The following is a 19,519-nucleotide window of genomic DNA, read 5'->3' on the forward strand; positions in this document are numbered from 1 at the left end:
CACTAGTCATTCTCAAAGAATCTAAGTGGGCCATACATAGCTTTTTAAATTGTTTCCTCGGTATTTCGGCAATCGTCAAGGGAGCATAAAAGAACCGTGCCATACCCAAGTCGCCGAGGAATCTCTTTATATAAGAGATCCATCCGATCTTATGTGCACGGTCTAAAGCTATGCAATCGTTAATGAACCCTTGGGCGAGAGTAGTGGCATTAGATGTCCAAATGCGGTGCCATAGTAATAGGGGTTGAATTCTAATCAGGTCTGTGAGGTAAGGCAGACCCAATTCTAAATGGCAGACATAGGTCGATGTGGACCGTGGGACGGCCAGAAGGAATCTTAGAAAGCTGTTCTCCACCCTTTGGACCTCCTTGACTTTGGCATAGCCCCATACACCAGCCCCGTAAATACCACTACCTATACATTTTGCCCTGTAAATCTCCAGGAGTTCAACCGTGGGTCGTCTGCCTAACTTATTAGCCAAGTTAACCAGGGCAGCTGTGGTTCTAGTAAAGGTGAGTTTCCTAGACTCAATAGCACTTTTCCATGAGCATTTATGATCAAACACTATGCCCAAATATGGATACATAGCGGTGCTCTCTACTTTTTGGTTATCAACGAAAAAGGACTTTTTATTCTTTATCCTTGACCCTACAGACATTACGAACGTTTTTTTAATATTAATCTTCAGGTCAAGGTTGGCCATAAAAGTATGATATTTCGTGAGAGCACGCTGTAATTCATTTGGAGTGCGTGCTAGGATTATGGCATCGTCCGCATAAAGTAGAGCCGTATAGGGCGGTTATTTATGCAGGGGATGTCCTGTGCCCCCATTAACATGGCTTTTTCCAAGCCATTGGTGTATAGGTTGAATAAAAAAGGGGCCAGGACACAACCCTGCCTTACACCGTGCTCCACTCTAAAGGACTTTGTCACCTCACCCCCCAGACCATATCTCACACGAGCTGTAGCGTCTGAGTATAGTTCACGCAGGAAGATTATAAGGGGCGGCTCTATACCCATATTTTCATATTAGTCTGGCCACTGGCATTTTGCGATGCTGAAGAGTTTTCCTCATAATTAGGGATTTGCCAAACTTCCCAAATAATGCTCGCATAATAAATCTCGCTTTTGAGAGTGATTAAGCTATTGACATTGTAAATAATGCCGTTTCTTTAAATGTTTTAAAAACATAAACAAGAACAAGCATTTACAATGCAACGGTCTCGGCATTGGTAAAGTTAGAGCTATTGGCATTGCTCATGACAATGCCGTTTCATTAAATGTTTTAAAAACAAACAAACAAAAATAATGTCATGAGCAATGCCAATAGCTCTAACTTTACCAATGCCGAGACCATTGCATTGTAAATGCTTGTTAACAATAGGGACGAGAATTGATTGGGACCAAGAATCAATAGGCCCCAGTGCACAGCATGCTTGAAGGACCCTGGTTAAAATTGGGGACCATAGGTCCATAGTAAAGTTAAAGAAATCAATTGGAACCCCGTCGGGGCCCGGGGCTTTGCCGTTTTTCTTAGCCATTAGGGCATGCTCCACCTCCTCATGGGAAATGTTAATTGGCAAGGGGAAGGCAGCTGTGTTTGACCTAGATAAAGTTAAATGTGTAGTGGTTGGAGAAAGGCTGAATATCCGCTCGAAATAGTCAAGCCATGTTTGTTCATCAATCGCAACCTCAACACTAGGTTTTAGAGATGATTCCGTTAAAAATGGGAACTTCACAACCTTCCAAAAGGCAGCACTGTCCCTGAGGGTACATGTTTTGTGCAATTGGTCCCAGAGGTCTTTTTTCAAATCATTCTTCCGGCGCTTTAGAGCCTGTTTATAGTGGTTTCTAAAAACTGCAATCTCCTTTCTATCTCTAATCTTATTGTGGAGGGCTGCTTTCAAGTTCTGATAAGCTTTTGTGCAAGAAGAATCGAACCATCCCCTGGGTTTGGTTTTATTGTTCTTGAGTTCCACAAATAAAGTTTCCTTTATTGCTACCAGCAACAAAGCAAAGTTTTCCATAATTCCCTCGTGAGAAATAGCAGGGTCGAGGCAATTATTGATCACTGGGGTCATTTTTGCAACTAAAGATGCTGTAATTCCCATCGGGTCCACTTTTTCCCACCTTAAAGAATATCCGTTTAGTCTATCTATTGTTAAGTTGTTTTGGCTTAAAGTCGCCTCAATATATTAAGTCGCTCATGTTTCTTGGGCATTTTTACAGTAAGACTAATTGGATAATGATCACTGATGACAATCGCGTGGGTTTTACAGGTGGATAAGTCATTCGCCGCTGCCATGGAACAAAAAATAAAGTCAATTGTAGTTGGCCTGCCTCTACCGACAAAAGTTGGAACAACGGGAATGGGAGGATTCACCAAATCATTTACAAGTGCAAGTTCTAATCCACATAGAATTTCATTCAAACCGTGCCCAGGTAGCGTATGAGAAAAGTGGGTTATCGGGTCACCGTTTTCGTCCACTATTCCACACACTGATTTCCCACTCTGGGTGCATAGGTATTGGTTAAAATCTCCACCCCATATTAAAACTAACTCCTTGTGAATTTTTGTGGATAATTCTTGGAGGCAAGGATATATTTCGTTTGTTGCCTTAGTTTGTTCATCCACAGCTAGATTATTGTAAAAGTTCACAGGTACTAAGGCTCTATTATTATTCAAATGAAGAATAAGAATTTGGAAATTTGTGGCCATTTTGAGGATGACTTGATGTTAATCGAAGATTATTAGATATAAAAATAGTCAAGCCGTCCTTTGCCCTACCAGAAGAAGCAAGTAATGCTGGAGAAAAATAGGTTTTAAAACCCTCGAGGTGAATTTCATGAGGAGCCCATGTTTCCTGGAGACACAAGATGCCAAAGCCACGTATAAAGGCAAGCCAGATATCATACGTAACCTTTGATCGAACACCGGCGACGTTCCAGAAAAGTATTTTAAGAGATGGGTCATCCTTTTTGGTCGGAGGTTTCAAAGCCAATCCCGGAGGATCCTCGTGGATGGTGGTTTGAGTGATGGGTGAAAAGGTATCATCAATCGCAACACCACCCTGAGACAAATTGACTAAAGGGACACCGGGAGTAGGTGGAGTACTAGCAGACTTTAATATCAAGCCCTCCGGCTTGAGTCAATCCACTCTCTCTAATTCAGAAAGCTGTTCGAAATAATTGAAGGTAGGAATGTTGTATCGTGATCCAATCCCTTCTACCCGATCTACGATTGTTAAGTCCCTAGGTTGGTTGGATGGCAGACAAGGGGAAAATTGGGGATAGAAAAAAGTCAGGTCCCTAACTTGAATATCAGAATTAACACTATAAGGAGTGCAATTACGTATGTGGCGAACAACTCGCCTGTCCATGAAATTTATGACAATGCAATCCCCTATCGAATCCTTTCTTCTACGACCCAGCCAACTTATCCTTCTGGCAAAAAATATTTCCCCGTAAATATTGGGCGGGAGCGGCCTATTCTTGTTTAACCAAAAAGAGACTTTGTTTCTTAGCTCAGGGAAAGTCTCTAATTTCCCTAGTGGTAACTCTGGAACATCAACTAAAACTATGGTATATGGTAATGATTGTGGGGGTAAATCGATATGTGAGAGTGGCATCTTTGACGTAGCTAACATAGGACGGTCCCTGGGGGCACCTGGAGTATCGGTAGTCCGACCTACGAGTTCAGAATCCCTACATGGGTCACCCACCACTTTTTTCGCAGGTTTAAACGCCCCCGAAGCATCCGAAGGAGGCTTAATAGTGGATTAAGTGTTCACTAGTGTAAGAGATCCTGCAGGTCTGGGGACAGTTGGCAGCTGGTTGTTGTCATCAGATCCAATTATTTGGGGCCTAGTATTTAATAGTGATAGCCTTGGAGTGTGCTCTATCCAGCAGGTCCCCTTCGCTAGTGAAAAAAAATTTCATGGCTATTTCCAGGTTATCTATTTTTTCACCTATGCGTTTTACCCTTTCCTGGAGTGGAGCCAGTAGGGACTTCATAAGATGTTCAATTTTTTCAAAGAGCCCTTCACTAGGTAGGAAAGAAGGCAAAGTACTGGCTAGTTGCTCTGCTGGTAAGACGCGTGGACCATTTTCGTGAATTAATGTAGAAACGGACTTACGTGGATTATCATCAACATTTCTCCTTATTGTAGCAGAAGATTTAGGAGCAGCTTTCTTATGATTATGACCAGCATAGGTGCGTTTTGGATTTTTTACGTTTTTTACATTTTCCCCGTCTCTATCGATTTGTTTTAGACTGCACCTGGCCTTCTGACCTCTAGTTGTTACCCTTGGAGTGTGCATGTCCGGATTTAGCGACGAGGGAGAGACCAAGATTGGAGTTGTAGGTATCTGACAGGTAGAGTTGTCAGAAGATTCCCCTATCTGAGCTAAGGAATCAGGGGCGGGTACAGTAAAAAAAGTAGTAGGGGTCAATGATAACCTAGATGGAACTAACAGGGATCGAGGGGATGCATTGTCTGAAGTTGGAGCTACATCCTGTATTATAGAAATTGGATAGGATCCTGGAAGGGCGACAAATGATGGGGCCAGGATCGAATCCTGAGAATTAATAGTAAGGGACGAAGTGTTAGCCAAAAGTGGAGGGGGAAAGGTGCCAGCAGGAAGGGAGAGGCGGCGTTCGGTATTTTCTATGGCAGTGACCACCACCCCGATGGTTTTCTGCAGCATACGATCAATTGCTGTCAGGCTAGGTAGTGGTTGGTTTAGGATTTCTCTTTGTTTTGAGGCGTGTGGGGATATTGCAGGAGTTACCCTGCCCATTTTACCCATCTGCAGATAGACCACACAGCACAAAACCACAAGATATCAAAATATCACAATCACAGAGCCAATGGGGGTGGCCCGTCCCGGCCTCACCCGGCCACAAACGGTCCCACCCTTGTCCCGGGCTTCTCCCGGCGCGCGACCGCGTAGCGGGATGTCCAATTGCTTATGTACCAGCTGCTGGAAGAAGTATCGGGAAGAGGACACACCTGAGCAAGGTTACGGGGCTGCTGGACCTCGCAGTTCCGTCGACAGAGTCCTCCCACAATCTGCACAGAGCGCTAAAGTTCCGCTTACTGCTCCAAAGCGTGTGGTATGAAGGGAGATGTCAACAAGGTTTGAGCGCACACCAGGCTCCCTCTGACTACGAACGGCACCCCAGTACCATTCAAATGACTTGGGCCTGGCAGTTCCTGATCTTCAGAACCTTGGGCAGGAGAGGCAGTGGCGCAAAGGCAGAAAGGACTGCAAAGCTCCACTCGAGAGGAGTCTCTGAGAGAGGTGCATTGGAAACTCCAATGTTCAAAAGTGCAGACACTGCATATCCTCGGTGGCGGCAAGATGATCGAACCAGAGATCTTCTGTGAGAAAGTGCCCTCTTTCTTGCATGGTATGCCCCCACTTTTTGCTAAATTGCTGAATGTACTTTGACTGAGTGTACCCTGGACTCCTGCCAATCAGGTGCCCAGGGCCTATGTTCCTTCCTTGAAACACACAAACTCCCAATTGGCAAACCCTGGCCACATGTCACCCCTAGTAAATGGTACCCTAGGTACCCAGGGCCTTGTGACCAGGGAAGTCCCCTAAGGGCTGCAGCACTCATTGTGCCACCCTTAGGGACCCTGTACCCTTCGACACACACACACACACTGCCTTTGCAGGCTGAGTGTCTGGGTGCAGGACAAAATGAAGAGTCGACATGGCACACATCCCTGTGTGCCATGCCCAACACCCACACTGCCAAGGCATATGTCAGTCACCCTTCTGGCTGGGTGCCTTATGCCCATGGTGTGGGCACAGGAGCAGGAGCCCTGTGCCCCTACAGTACCCAGGTCCATTCCCGGGCACTGTAAGTGCAGTGCTGCCATTTAAGAGTACATGGTGCTGAGAGCTCGTCAAACACGAGCTCCACAGCACCATAATGACAACACTAAAGACCAAGCACCCCAGAGGGCATCTTAGAGATGCCCCCTTACAACTAACCTACAATCCCCGTCTGCTCTGAGGCTGCCCAGGCTGCCACACAGCAGACACGTTGCTGGACCCCTGGGTGGGAGAGCCCCTGCTCTCCCGGGCCTGCAACAATGCACATCCTGGGTGAGGTGATAAATCTCCTCCCCCAGGATGAGCAAAGGGAAGCTTCAAAGGCCTGCCGCCTCTAGGAGTTTCCCCAGGCCACTGCAACCCCCCACTCTGGCGGGAAGCTTGGCCAGAAACCCCATACAAGGACAGGGGATGTGCCAGCCTGCCCACCCCACCCCTCAGGTGGGGGAGGCGAGGTGAAGCACATCTCCGGGCTCTCGCCATCTTGAAGATGGGAGGCCCTACCCTATCAGGATTAGGCTACTGCCCCCCTCCCACAGGAGAGGGGCAGGATAGGGGGTGTACCCACCCCAGGACAAGGACCCATTGATCTCTGACCTTCACCTACCTGTAACGCCCCTAAATCTAGTATTTAGGGGCACCCTGAACCTTCCTTCCGCAGATTCCAGATTCGAAAAACTGCAAGAAGAACAAAGACCTGCCCTGCAGCTGCTAAAAAGGGAAGAAGATACCAACTGCTTTGGCCCCAGCCCTACCGGCCTGTCGACTCCCGGACCTGCACCAGCGCGGCATCTCTTGTGGCCAGCAACCTCACCAAACCCCGGAGGACCTGGCTACCTTTCGGCTCTAAGCCCCTGGGACTCCCATGAGTAGAGGCTCTACTCAGAAACCTATTTCTAACCCCTGGCAGCAGCCCGGAACCGCGAACCCAGCACACTCTGCACCAGCCAAGCCTGGCCAGTGCCGGAGTGGACAAAGACCCTGAGGACGACCCCACGGCGACTGTGACCCCGAGTCCGGCACCCAAGGACCCCCCTCGACATTCCGGAAGAAGCCTGCAGCCTCAGAACAGAGTGCCACCCCAACCGCGATCAACCAGAGGGTAAGATTTCAGACATCAAAAGGCACCCCTACACCCGGCGCCCTGCGGCCCCCTGTGCCCAATCCCGGGGTACCCACCTAACCTACAACTACCCAACTTACCTCTCGAAGTGGTGGTGGCACCTGAAGCATCCTCGTCCCCGAGCTTGCAGCCTTTTTCCTAACCGGAACATTCCCATTGATTTCCATTGAGCGCCCGACTGCTCAAAAGCACCCTGCACCCAGCCGCCCGAGTGGCCCTGGCCGTGCAATCTCTACACTAGCCTACTTCCCCTGAGTGAGTGACCAGGAGCCCAGCTCTCACAGCCGCGTGGCCTGCTAGTCAGCAGCCACCAAACCAGGCCCCCCTATTCCTCATAGGCTAACATTGGGCCTAACTCTCTCTGCACCCGGCCGCCCTGAAACCGCTGAGGGTGAACTGACTGTACCTACCTGACACTGGGAGACCCCTGAATCTATGCCCAGAACTTCAACTCTGCCAGTCGAGAACTTACCCTTAAACCGCGAACTTCATTTTCCTCATAGGGTAACATTGGCTGGCTTTTTCTTGGAAATTCTTCTAAGTGTGAACTTTTCAAAACTCAAAATATTCACCAAAAATCAGCCGAGTACCAAAAACTAATTTACTCACCTGCTCTTAGGTGAGCTCCCAGTGCTGGATCTTGGTGCCCAGCACGGACTCTGAAAAGTACCCACAACTACACTTACCTTTAACTCCTTTTTCTTCCGTAGGAAACCATTGACTGCTTTTCTGTGAAATTTCGATAAGTGTTGATTTCTGCAATCTTGAAATATTCTTTTAAAATCGTACAATTTCTGCAAACGTAATTACTTACCTGTTTCTGATAAAGACCCCAGTGCTGAGTCTAGGTACCCAGACCTGGATTACAAACGTAACGATAAAGTACTCTACCTGCAACTTGAATTTCTTGCCATAGAGATCCATTGAATGTTTTCTTTGAAATATTTTCTAAGTGTCAACTTTTGAAATGGCTAAATATTATTTAAAAATCAGTACAGTAATTAAGTCGACTTTCACCACTTGATTCTGAATATTGTCCCAGGGCTGGATCTAGGAACCAGACCTGGAATTCCAAAAGTAATCTGAAAAGTAATTTATTACAAATAACCTGAATTTACCATTGAGCTCAATGTATTGTCATGTTTAGGAAATAGGATTGTTTATTGCAACCAACTGTGACGATTTACAAGAATCCATTGCTTATTGCAAAAGTATTTATATTCAACCTCTCATTCTGAGAAAGTATATTTGTATTCCCTTTATGGTTCTAAAAATAAAACAAGCATATATTTTATATATATAAACCATTGGCCTAGAGTTCAGTTATTGAGTGTGTGAGACCATTTGCTGACTGAGTGTGTACAACAAATGCTTTACACTGTCCTCTGGTACTGCCTTACTGCTCGACCAAGCTACCACTTTAGAGAGTAAGGTCATACCTAACTTTAACCTCTATCAGCCCCTGGGGGACTGTGGACTCTGTACACCCTGCACCTATTAGGGAACAGTATATACAGAGCCACTTTCTCACATCTTCCCATTGCTGGGAGGGACACTCAGCCATCTGTGATTGGGTAAGAGGCTGCAAATGGGTTTGTTTACCCTGGCATTTAAAGATGCCGCCATATGGTTTACCACAAAATACATTCCTTGGCCTTCCAGACACTTCCTGACACAGGGCCTGAGACTTCACCCTACCTGTTACACTACCACATGGCCATGTTGTCTGTGAGCCCTGCAGTAGGGCAGGCAGGACCTGGGATAGTATGAGCATCTTGAATTTGTCCTTCTACAGGAAGACATCGAAAGTGCAAAGATCTAAAAGAAGATGAAGGTCTCTGTGCTCCTTCGGCAGAAGGAAGTAGCGGAAGTAGTGCCCAGTTCCTACTTCTGAAGATAAAACCCTCTCTGGCCCCGTTGGCCAAAAGCTCTTGCACTTCCTTCCGCACGACAGACAAGTGATCGTCTGTTAGCCACCCCAATGCGATTGAAGGTGCAGTAGGGTGGGGAAAACATGGAAAAGTGTTCAACCGCATAACAAATGATTAAAGTATGTAAAACTATGACAAATCCAATGCTGGAGAAGCTCTACTTAATTAGGTGGCTGAAATAGAAAATGTACTCAAAATTCCTCCCAATGCTGTAAGTGAACACTTCTGCCAAAGTCTGGAGCTTAGAGTCTTGCTTTAGGATGAACCTGTTGTCAGTGATAGGATAAGAGCCACAGCACTTCTTCTGTGCCAGGAGTAGACTCCGACTCTTGCGTGGGCTTCATTGCGCTCTTACTCAAATGGAGTCTGTGTTAGAAGCTGGCTCTGTATATACTATTCCAAAGTAATGTGTAGTGTGCACAGAGTCCAGTGGATCCCCAGAGGCTTTACAGAGGTCAAAGTAGATAATACCTTACTCTTTTCTGTGGTAGTGTGGTTGAGCAGCCAGGTTTATTAGAGGGCTGTGAAAAGCTTTTGTTGTTCACACTCAGGCAAGAAATGATGTCACACACTCAAAGACTGAATCCAAAACCAAATCGTTTTGTATAAAAATATTACTTTGTCACTTTTATTTTAGAACCAAGAGAAACTCAGTTGCAGGTAAGTACCAGTTTAAAATAGCAATACTTTTCAGGTACAGTAGGAATGTGTTTGCAAAAGCAATAAGAACACTATACATTGAGACTGAAAATACTTTGTGGTGTCATCCAACAGTAGCTGTAACTCAGTAAAAAAAAAGAGTGCAAAAATCATTTCTGCACATTTACATGCGAGTGCTCGGCTTATCTACACTCACCAAAATAACTAGGTATTTTGGGCAGAAAGCAAAAGAGAAGAGACCAGGGAGAAACTTGGAAACCGTACCAGGAAATACAAAGATTTCGGATTGGACACCTCATCCACTAAATAGTGGCATGCTTCATCATCAGCGCCTATCCACCACCTAATAGGGTAATAAATCGGGGCGGACTAAACCATGAATGGGAGTTCTTATATAAAGTGTCTAGCTGGACAAAGCAGGGACCCAGTTGAAGAGAAAAAGAGTTTACAATAACCTCAAAGTAAACCCTTTCAGAACTACCTTTATCAATAGGGTACAAATGGTTAAAAAAAGAATTAGGATTTCCCGGTAAGGTCTCTAAGTGTTTCCAACGTCTCTTCTCTTCTGCTTTCTGCCCAAAATACATAGTTATCTTGGTGTGTGTAGATATAAATTTGGGAGAATGTAACTAGGTGGGTCATCTTTTACTCTACCTGTGTGAAGTAAGTACCCTACTTACACATCCAGCCTTCAGGGGTTTAGACCAAAAGTGAGGAAGGGTCAGATTAAGGTAGGTACTGCACCACCAGTGACATTGGGACGGCCGGGTGCAGAGTTCACTGAGCCCAATGTTAATTAATGGAGATTGGGGGCACCCAGAGGTGCTGGTTGCAGGTAAGTACCCGCGGTTCCAGGGCACAGGCACCAGGGGTTTCGGCAAGCACAAGAGACATCAGAACTTCTTTACCGGAGCCAGTCACAGTAAGGGGTACCCTTCGAGATGAGGCTGCAAGAGTCTTCTTTGAGACCAGGAGAGGTCAGCCACCGATGGTTTCGAGGCGAGGATCACTGGGGAGACTTCACTGGACAGGATAGCCACTCAGACTCAGGCATTGGGTGCAGAGTGGGCAGACGTCGCGGTTCCAGCTGGACCCAGAGTCCTTGGAGTGGTTTTCTTGTGGACAGGGCCCCTGTCCTCGAAGATTTCCCCTTTGTTGAAGAGTAGAAAGTCTTCCTCGGGTTTCTGGAAGTCGCTGGCTGCAGGACAGGCGTGGTCTTTGCAGAGTCTTTAGGCAGGAGACAGGACAGTAGGGCTGGGGTCAAATCAGTAGTCCTCTTCAGGCTTGGATGCACGGCCCGGAATCGGAGGATCAAGGTTCAGGGGTGCCCCTAAATACGGAGTTTAGGGGCGTTTCAGGTACTGGCAGGCAGTAGCCAATGGGCTACTTACATTTTGGGTGACTACAGCCTATGTATGCCCCCTCCCTTTTGGGAGGGGGCATCCCCTAACCAGATTGGCTAAAATCCTTCCATTCAACATGGAGGATTTTTTAAGGAGGGAGGTCACCTCGGTCCGGGCCACATTAGAGTTTTTCCTGGCTGAGAGGGGACACCCCTCTGCTGCTAATTTCCCCCCCAACCTTGCCGCCATAAGTGGGGCTTGGTCAGAGGGGCGGGCATCTCCACTAGCTGGAGGCGCCCCGGCTAGCATAACAAGGAGCAGCAAGCATATGAGACTCACCACCATGAATGCTGTTCCTGCTTGGGGGTAGGTGAGAAGCACCTCCAACCCAAGCAGGCTTTGTTCCTGACATACGAGAGCTCAAAGGCTCCCACCTCACGGGGTCAGAAACATGTCTGTGTTTGGCAGGCTGGTGCAGACGAACAAGTTACTTACCTTTGGTAACGATATATCTTTAAGAAACCTAGGTTAGTTATAGATGCCTTACCTTAGAATTGCCCCCAGGCATCAGACTTAATATGGAAAGTTTTTTCGTCAGCAGTACCTCTGCGCCTTGAAAGGTGGATGACGGTTGGCTCCGTGTCCGTCGTTAGCGTCGTGGTCGCTGGGATGACGTCACAGCAGTTCTGTACACAACTTTCCGCGCCAGAAACGCAGAGCCATGCAAGACACTGACTACTGGTGCACAAAACTAGGGTCCTGAAAGATGTCCTTAATCCTAGAAATCAATTCGCAGAACGGGGAGGATGGGTGGGGCGGTAAGGAGTCTATAACTAACCTATGTTTCTTACAGATATATCGTTACCGAAGGTAAGTAACTTGTTCATCTGAAAGAAACAGGTTAGTTATACATTCCTTACCTTAGAATAGATACCCCACCATTACCAACCCCGAAGGTGGGTCTGCGAACCAAGATCACACCAGAAAGTTCTGGAGAACAGAACGGCCATAACTTGACTGTCAAGGCAGGAGTGTTTCGTAAATGTGTGCAACGAAGCCCACCTAGCTGCCTGACAGATGTCATTTAGCGGAACTCCTCGCCCCAAGGCAGTAGTTGCTGCTGTCGCCCTGGTGAAATAGGCGCGTAACCCCACTGGAGGCTCCTCCTTTTCCAGATAGCAGGCTTTGATACACAAAACGGCCCATTGTGAGATAGTTCGCTTGTGTACCGGCCCGACCTTTCTTCGCGCCCACGTAGCTGGTATGGTGAGTAACGCAGTCCCACAACCTTTCCAGTCCATGTGTTCAATCTTTCTGCCATCTGACATGGTCTTAGGACATCCTCTCAAACAACAACAACAAATGTAGTAGAAAAATTACAGCTTTTTAAATTTAAAGTGGTGTATTTATTAGAACTTATGCCATGTAAACTGCTGAAGTAATTTTTTAGAGGTCTTTTAATGGCAAGTAAAAAACAATAATTAAACGTAGATATACCTACGTTTTAGGACCTGCAGCGTGAGCTCTTTTTCCACTCAGCACTTTAGTCTAACTTTAACAATTGTATTTACTGGTCATATAACTTTAATGATCAAATTTACTTGTCATTTATTAAAACAGTTCTAATTAATCACCTTGACGTTATTGTTAATAACTGAATGCCCAGGTTCCACAGAGGTTTACAATGCGGCTTCTGTAGCTAGCTATGTTCTTCTTTGAACATCCATGGCGACCCCACTCCCAGTTTAGCGGGGTTTCCATTCTAAATGTAGTTTTTCCTTCCTCCCCTTTAGAGTCTCTTTATCCTTCGTGTGCCTCTGGTAACCATCTCCGATGAGAAGCACTACTATTTCCTCTAGTGATGCAGAGGTTGACATTAACTACAAAGCTCTCCGTTTTCTTCCTCTGGCAGAAAGAAATATTACAAATGTCACAGATTGTGACATCAGTAGTAGGATGCAAGGGGTACTCACAAACGAGGTTTGGATCATCTTCGTAGAGAGGCTGGTATATAGGAGGATACTTTTTGTCCTTTTAGTACAGCTTTGCAGTGGTGTTTCAAATAAAATGAATTAGGTTGAGTTTCCTCCAAAATACCTTATTCCCAAAACGATGTGGGGATTATAAGTACAGTCAGTTCAGATTTGACTGAACTGGATTTAAAAATAAATAATAAAAAGACAGAAAAGTTTCTTATATCTGCACGTTTAGAAAATTTTCAACATTGAAAACATGTATATTAAAAAAAAATATCACACTCTGATAATCATTATTAGAGTGTCCTGTCAAAAACTGGGTACTTTTTCCAACAATCGTCTTTGCCATTTCAGAGATGAAATACTAAGGAAAGTAATTATGAGACATATCACCTTTTTCAGAAACTGTTAAAAGCTATAATAGGACATTACTGCATAGAGTTTAGGAGAAAAGACAGGGTTGGTACAAATACATAAGTTTCTCTTCTCCTGGAAGCATAATCAAATCACATACAATAACAAGGCATCACAATTAAAAGTCGAACCTACATGGTTTAGTATGGAATAAGAATGTCTTCTTAATTAAAAACAACTTTACAACAAAAAGAGAAGATCTTAAAAATAGTTGATATCCCGTCTGAAATGGCCTCCTTAAATAGGTTTTATTAAAACTACACAAGCAGCTTTTGGTTTCTTTCATCATATGAAACAATATGCCACTTTCACGGAGCTCAAATGCCATATTAAGTGAGCCCTAATGCAACTCTCGTAGGCTATACGAGAGGACTGTTTTAATAAAAATACACTGTGGAAAATCTCCATAAATTGAGCATACATTGCAAATGTGTAAAACCTTCAGGTTACAGATTGGAAACACAATAACAATTAAATAGTAATACAAGATTTTAAAAATGAGTGAAATTACTACAATAGACTCCTGCTTGGAAGCTCAGCACTGACTTTTCCTGAACTTTCTCAGCACACGAACGAACGGCTTCACAATACAAATAGCAGACAGCAACTATATATGTATTTCAACAGAACATATAAGCGCAAACGTATCCAGGTCAGGATGTCATAACCATCTTAATGTTATCAATGTTTAAGCAATCACCCACCTAATTATAATCAATCATAATCAAATAAAACTTTACACAAAATACTCACCTTCTCCAACGAACTTTGACGAGAACGGGTAGCAAAAACAGGAAAATGAAATATAGAAGTAAAAGTTAGTCATGTTTATATTACTAGGTGGCTTGTGCCACCTCTCAATTCAAAATAGGCAGATTAGTAAAATAAAATATTTTATTTTCATGGTCTTCACTTCTTTTTCCAACTGTTGACATATGGAAGTACACTGTTAAATTATTAAGCGATTTAACAAACTGTGGAAATTTTGCTGTGGTTATCAGACAGAACAGTCACAATATAATGAATTAAGAATAGTCATGTTGTATGGTATTTTCAAAGTACTTCATTGATTCTTTGCCATTTACTTTGTCGAAATGGGTTCAGGGTTGAACAGAGAATGTTCCTTCTGCAAATCTAACTTATGAAAACTGAGGTTTAACGCAGATAAATCAAAAGCATTCTGAAGAAACTCAATGGGATATAGGATTCAAAATGGCGGTTTACAAACAATTGACTTTTGTCTTAAAAATCTGTGCATGAGATGCACATCATTGCAAAAGGCATTTATCCTAAGTAACCGATAAAGCTGGTCCTCTATAGGATTTATGTCATGTCACCTACATTCTACAGTCGTGCAAATGAGGTCTGACTGTGCTGAAGACAAGCAAGCTGGTAAATAGCGGCAATGGCAGACAGACATTTGCACAAGTGTAACTCTACGCAGAGTACAGTCTATTTAATCAGAAATCTAGAATCCAATCACATGTGGATCCTTGGTTCAAATCGTGTGTAGACACTATGAAGCAGTAAAATCGCTACCTACAATCACAATAGACAAAACGGTGTATAACAAAGTACATAGAACACATGCATTCAATTAAAGTCGCTTAAATAGCTTACTGACCAAACATGAGTGCTACAGCCTCTAAACAAACCAGACACCTATTCAAACTAGCTACCTCTGCCACACTACCCACTCAGTGCATAATAGACTACAATGAAATGAGAAATGGAGAGTGGAACGTAAGGAAAATCGGGTCACTCTTTACATTACCCTCCACATTACACTTTCTCGAGGCTAGATCGAGCTTTCACTCATCCTGGACATTTGAGATAATATCAAAAATCCGACTTCCTAGATTGCACATTACCCAATCACACTCTTTGTTGCTCTAGTGGCATTGGGGGAAGCAGGTGTCACCCATACCATAGTGGAGACTGCAACAGAGCGTTACCAGGCTGCCCATGTAGAGAGGACCTCAGGGGTGCCATTAAAGAATAAAACGTTTTTTTTTTTTAATAACAATTTTATTGATAATAGACAACAACATGTCAGGCATGTAACTTTTTTTTTTTTTAACGTGATAAGGAGAATCCTTAACCCAGCCTACATAATTGCAATAAAGCGCAGGGGCTATGGCAAGAGCCCATTCCGCCGCATAAGCTTGTTTGACTTGTTCTGGGACAAGGGCAGAAAAGGAAGGAAGTATAACATCCTCAACCTGTGGGGATGTTTGTATCACCTGTGGGGGCCAATCGACCTCCGCCAGCAGGATATCATAAGACAAAGTTCAATTTTCCCAGAACATTGCTTTAATGGTGCTGTACGTCACCCTCAGTGTGAATTTCTAGAATGTAAAAGCAGTCTATAGTGGCTAGGAGTCTATATGGGGTTTCAACTGTAAGAAAGTTATCCGTTTTTTTCTACCAGAAACTGCTGGACATTTTGGCATACTATGAAGACGTTAGAGGCACTGTTGAAGAGAGTTACTGCCCAACCCCTGTTCAGGAGGAGGGTTCTCGTAGTTTGTGGCATTTTAAGTGGCTATAGCCGCATCTTTCTTTATTCTGAAAAGGGGCTTTATATGGAGGAGGCCAGTCCTCCTTAATCTTCACATCAGATGAGCTTTGTGTCTCCCTTTAGGTTTCACATACTCTCCTTGTCTGCTTTCAGTTCGCCCTTCTCTGTCGTACTGCTGGTCAGACGATTCCTGAAAAGAATGAGAATATGCATCAGGAAACCAATACCTGTCAGGAGTCTTGATTTTTGTACGATCACAAAAATCGTTCCACCTCTCATAGGACTTGGGGGTGGAGAACCTCTGCGAGGTTTACCTTTCTATGGTTGTTTCGATTAATCTCATGGTTTTTTAACAAACGCACAGGTCTGCTTGGCTTCCTTGTCTAAGGATGTGTAGACATCAGCAATAATTATAGACAACTCGCATTCATGGTCTGCTTGTGCAACCGATGCGAGCCGCTAGCCTATAGCCAGAGATGCTGCTTTACCTAACGTTAGACAATCATTGTGGATACTACGGGAACATTTTTAATGTGTTTCATCAGCCAAATCTAGGACAGCAGCTGCTCGTGTTCGTTCTGCATCTGTTTGACTAGATCTGGTAAAATGAACACCAAGGGAGTGCCATGACCGATTCATTTATTTTATTTATAAAGTTTTGTATAGCACAAACATGACCCTTACGGGTATCAGAGCTCTTTACATGACAAGAAGTAGCGTAACAATTGGACCGATAAACAAAAACAGAAATACATGCATGAGAGCCAAACATATAAGAAAATAAACACGATTAAAGAGAGAAAGGCTTGGTCTAGGTTAAGGTCAGCAATAGGGTGGTCGGTCATCAAAAGAGGTTGATATGCATACATTCATTGTCACCGATATATTGTCTTAGGGTAAAAAGTTAACTAGCAGAAAAGATTTTGCTTCTTTTTTGAAGGAGGCGGTAGAGGAGATTAGGCGAAGGTCCGGAGGTAGAGTTCCATTTCTTAGGTGCAATAACCCAGAATGCTCTGGAATCCGTTTTCTTTTTGTGGGTTTGTTGGGGTCTCAGAAGCAAGGTGTGCGCACTTCACGGTGATCTGCTGCCACCTGATTTTTCTAGGTTTTGAGCCTATTAACTGGGGGTATTGAAGTTCAACGCTTTATGCGTAATGCAAACAATTTTCAGTTGGATTCTTGCTTCGTACGGTAGCCAGTTTAAGGATTTTAGAGTCGGTGATGTGTGTGTTTCTTTTAGTTCAGAGGACAAGCCTTGCTGCCACATTGAGGGAGGCTCTTAGAGGGGCCAGTTAGTATCGAGGTAAGCCACAGTGTGGCACTACCAGAATTTAGTCTGGGCAAAACAAGAGCTTGAACCACTTGTTTTAGGTCTTCGTGTGGAAGGTATGGTTTAAGTTTTCTCAGAATGCTCAGTTGGTAATTTGGTCCTTTGGTGGCTGCGCTAAAGTGATCCTGCATATTCAGGTGTTTGTCTAGTATAATACCCAAGGATCTAGTGGAGTCTATGATGTGGGGCGAACAGTTGAGGGCTGTAAGATGTTTCAACCTGAGCTCAATCTTGGGGATGTTATTCGGCGGAGAGATGAGGAGAAATTCAGCCATAGCAGCGTTGAGTTTGAGATGGTTATCCCCGAGCCAGAGGTGTGTGTTTTGTAAGATGGAATTGAGGGATATAATGTCCTCTGGGGAGGCGATTGACATGCATCTGAGTGTCATCAGCGTACATATGGTAATGGATGTTGGTAGATTTTAGGTTGTTTGCTAGTGGTTCCAGGAATAAATTAAAGAGAATGGGTGATAGAGCAGATCCTTGGGGAATGCCAAGCGTGATCGCGTGGGGCTTAGACAGAGATGGATTCCTTTGGACTCTTAGGGATCGGTTTTGGAGGAATGACGAGAACCATTGTAAAACGACACCTGATAAGCCCATCCTTTGTTCCAGTAAATTCAGTAGATTATCATGTTTGATGGTGTCAAAGGTAGCCGATAAATCAAGCAGTATCAGAAATCACGATTAATTTTGATCCAGCATTTTTAGTATGTCATCCACAATATGAGTAGGTGCAGATTCAGTGTTGTGGTCTTGACGGAAACCTGCTTGGTTCTGATGGAGGAGTTGATAGTTTATGTGACTGCAGAGTTGGCTCTGGACACATTTGGGTCCAAAGTTATTAGGGTCGGAGCAGCCTGCCATTTTTTTTTTTTTTTTTTTTTTAATGTGGGGGTTACTTGTCCTACTTTTAGGCAGTCAGGGATAGTGCCTTGACAAAGTGAGGCGTTTCAAATCTTGGTCCATAAGGGATCTCTTTGAAAATGAGCGGTGCTAGAGGGTCAGTGAAGTGGTTAGATGGGTTTAAGATAGAAAGAACGTTGTACATGTCATGTTCACTGATTTGGGAGAAGGCGTTCCAAGAGGCATCGTTTTTGGAGGAGTGCCCGAATGGTTACTTCCCTTCTATATACTGGGAAGTGATTGAGAAACTGAATGGGGTAGTCTGTAGTAGATGCTTTGCTAATAGTAGTTTGTTCTCTAGGTTTGTTGTTTTGTCCTTGAAGGCACCCAGTTGTTCGCAATTTGGAGGGGTGCTGGACCCGGAGTCTAACCGGTTTGATGTGTTGCGTGATTGCTGCTGGACTACTTTGAATAGTTTTTTGGGCCTATTTCTGGCTTGGTCAAGCTGTGCTCTAAAAAAGTTAGCTTTCACTTGTCTTATTCTTCTGTTCTATGTGTTCCTTGTTGTTCTTAAGCATTGTAGTAGTTTAAGGATCAGGAAGATCTCCACGCTCTTTCTGCTATTCTTAGATTGCGCCTTTCGGTGTTTAAATTGTCATTGCACCAGGGCTTTGAGTTTTTATTGGATATATTTTTCTATTGAAGGGGCGCATGATTTCCAATATGGAAGGATTGTAGAAATCTGTGAATTCATTGATATCGTCCATGTTGGTCTGTGGAATCAATGTATTATTGCAAAGGGTAGCTAGTTCATTGTGGTTCATATCACGAAGATTCCTTTTCCAAGGTTTTATTTTCTTCGGTTGGCCATTCTTTGGGATCGCCTTTTAATTGATGAGGAAGGTAATGCGTTAACAGTCTGTCCAGTCACAGGGGCTAATAGACTCAAGGGAAGTGGTGTCAATCTTTGAGAATATAAGGTCCAGAGTCTCCCACTTGTTGTCTGTTGGCCGTTCGCAAATTTGAGACAAATCATGGTTTAATAGGAAAGACTTTAGGCTATTTACTGAGTGGTCATTCAGGTCATTCCAGTGTAGATTAAAGTCTCCAAGGAAGATCTGGGGCTCTTGAAGATTGTGAATTGTGATGATTTCCATGATTTGTTCGATAAACAAAAAGTTATTGCCCGTAGGGTGATAGAAGGCGTGAATATTAAAGATGGATCTGTTGTTGCAAGATATATTGATGCAGAGATATTTGCATGAGATATCATGTAGATAGTATAGACCGCAGCAACAACTGTCACCCAGGTGTTACAGTCTCTAATAGCGGGAACCATTGCATTAGGTAAGCACATAATTAAGATTCTGTGCTGCTCTTGTGGTCCCATAAGGGGAAAACAGTTTCAATTTGGTCAAACTTCTGGGTGATCCAAAATGGAATTTCCTCACGATTAGTAGGAATGTTTGCCCATAACTGCTTGCATAATTACCGGACTTATATGCACTGCAAGCAACTAGGCTTGCAC

General features: G+C 44.2%; 1 protein-coding gene across 10 annotated transcripts in view; it reads right to left on the reverse strand.

Annotated features, from left to right (window-relative positions):
• RNF4 (ring finger protein 4) overlaps nt 1-19,519 on the reverse strand; it is a 265,770-nt gene that overhangs the window by 108,001 nt on the left and 138,250 nt on the right. For 6 of the 10 annotated variants that reach the window (XM_085642535.1, XM_085642539.1, XM_085642537.1 and 3 more), the window contains one exon: nt 14,048-14,060. The exons of the other annotated variants lie outside the window; for them this stretch is intronic. In XM_085642535.1, the coding sequence (XP_085498661.1) occupies nt 14,048-14,060 (13 nt within the window). The remainder of the gene's footprint in view (nt 1-14,047; nt 14,061-19,519) is intronic. 10 annotated transcript variants of the gene reach the window in all.

The sequence above is a fragment of the Triturus cristatus genome, chromosome 2_2 (assembly GCF_964204655.1).
Source record: "Triturus cristatus chromosome 2_2, aTriCri1.1, whole genome shotgun sequence".
In the NCBI taxonomy this organism is placed as follows: Eukaryota; Metazoa; Chordata; class Amphibia; order Caudata; family Salamandridae; genus Triturus; species Triturus cristatus.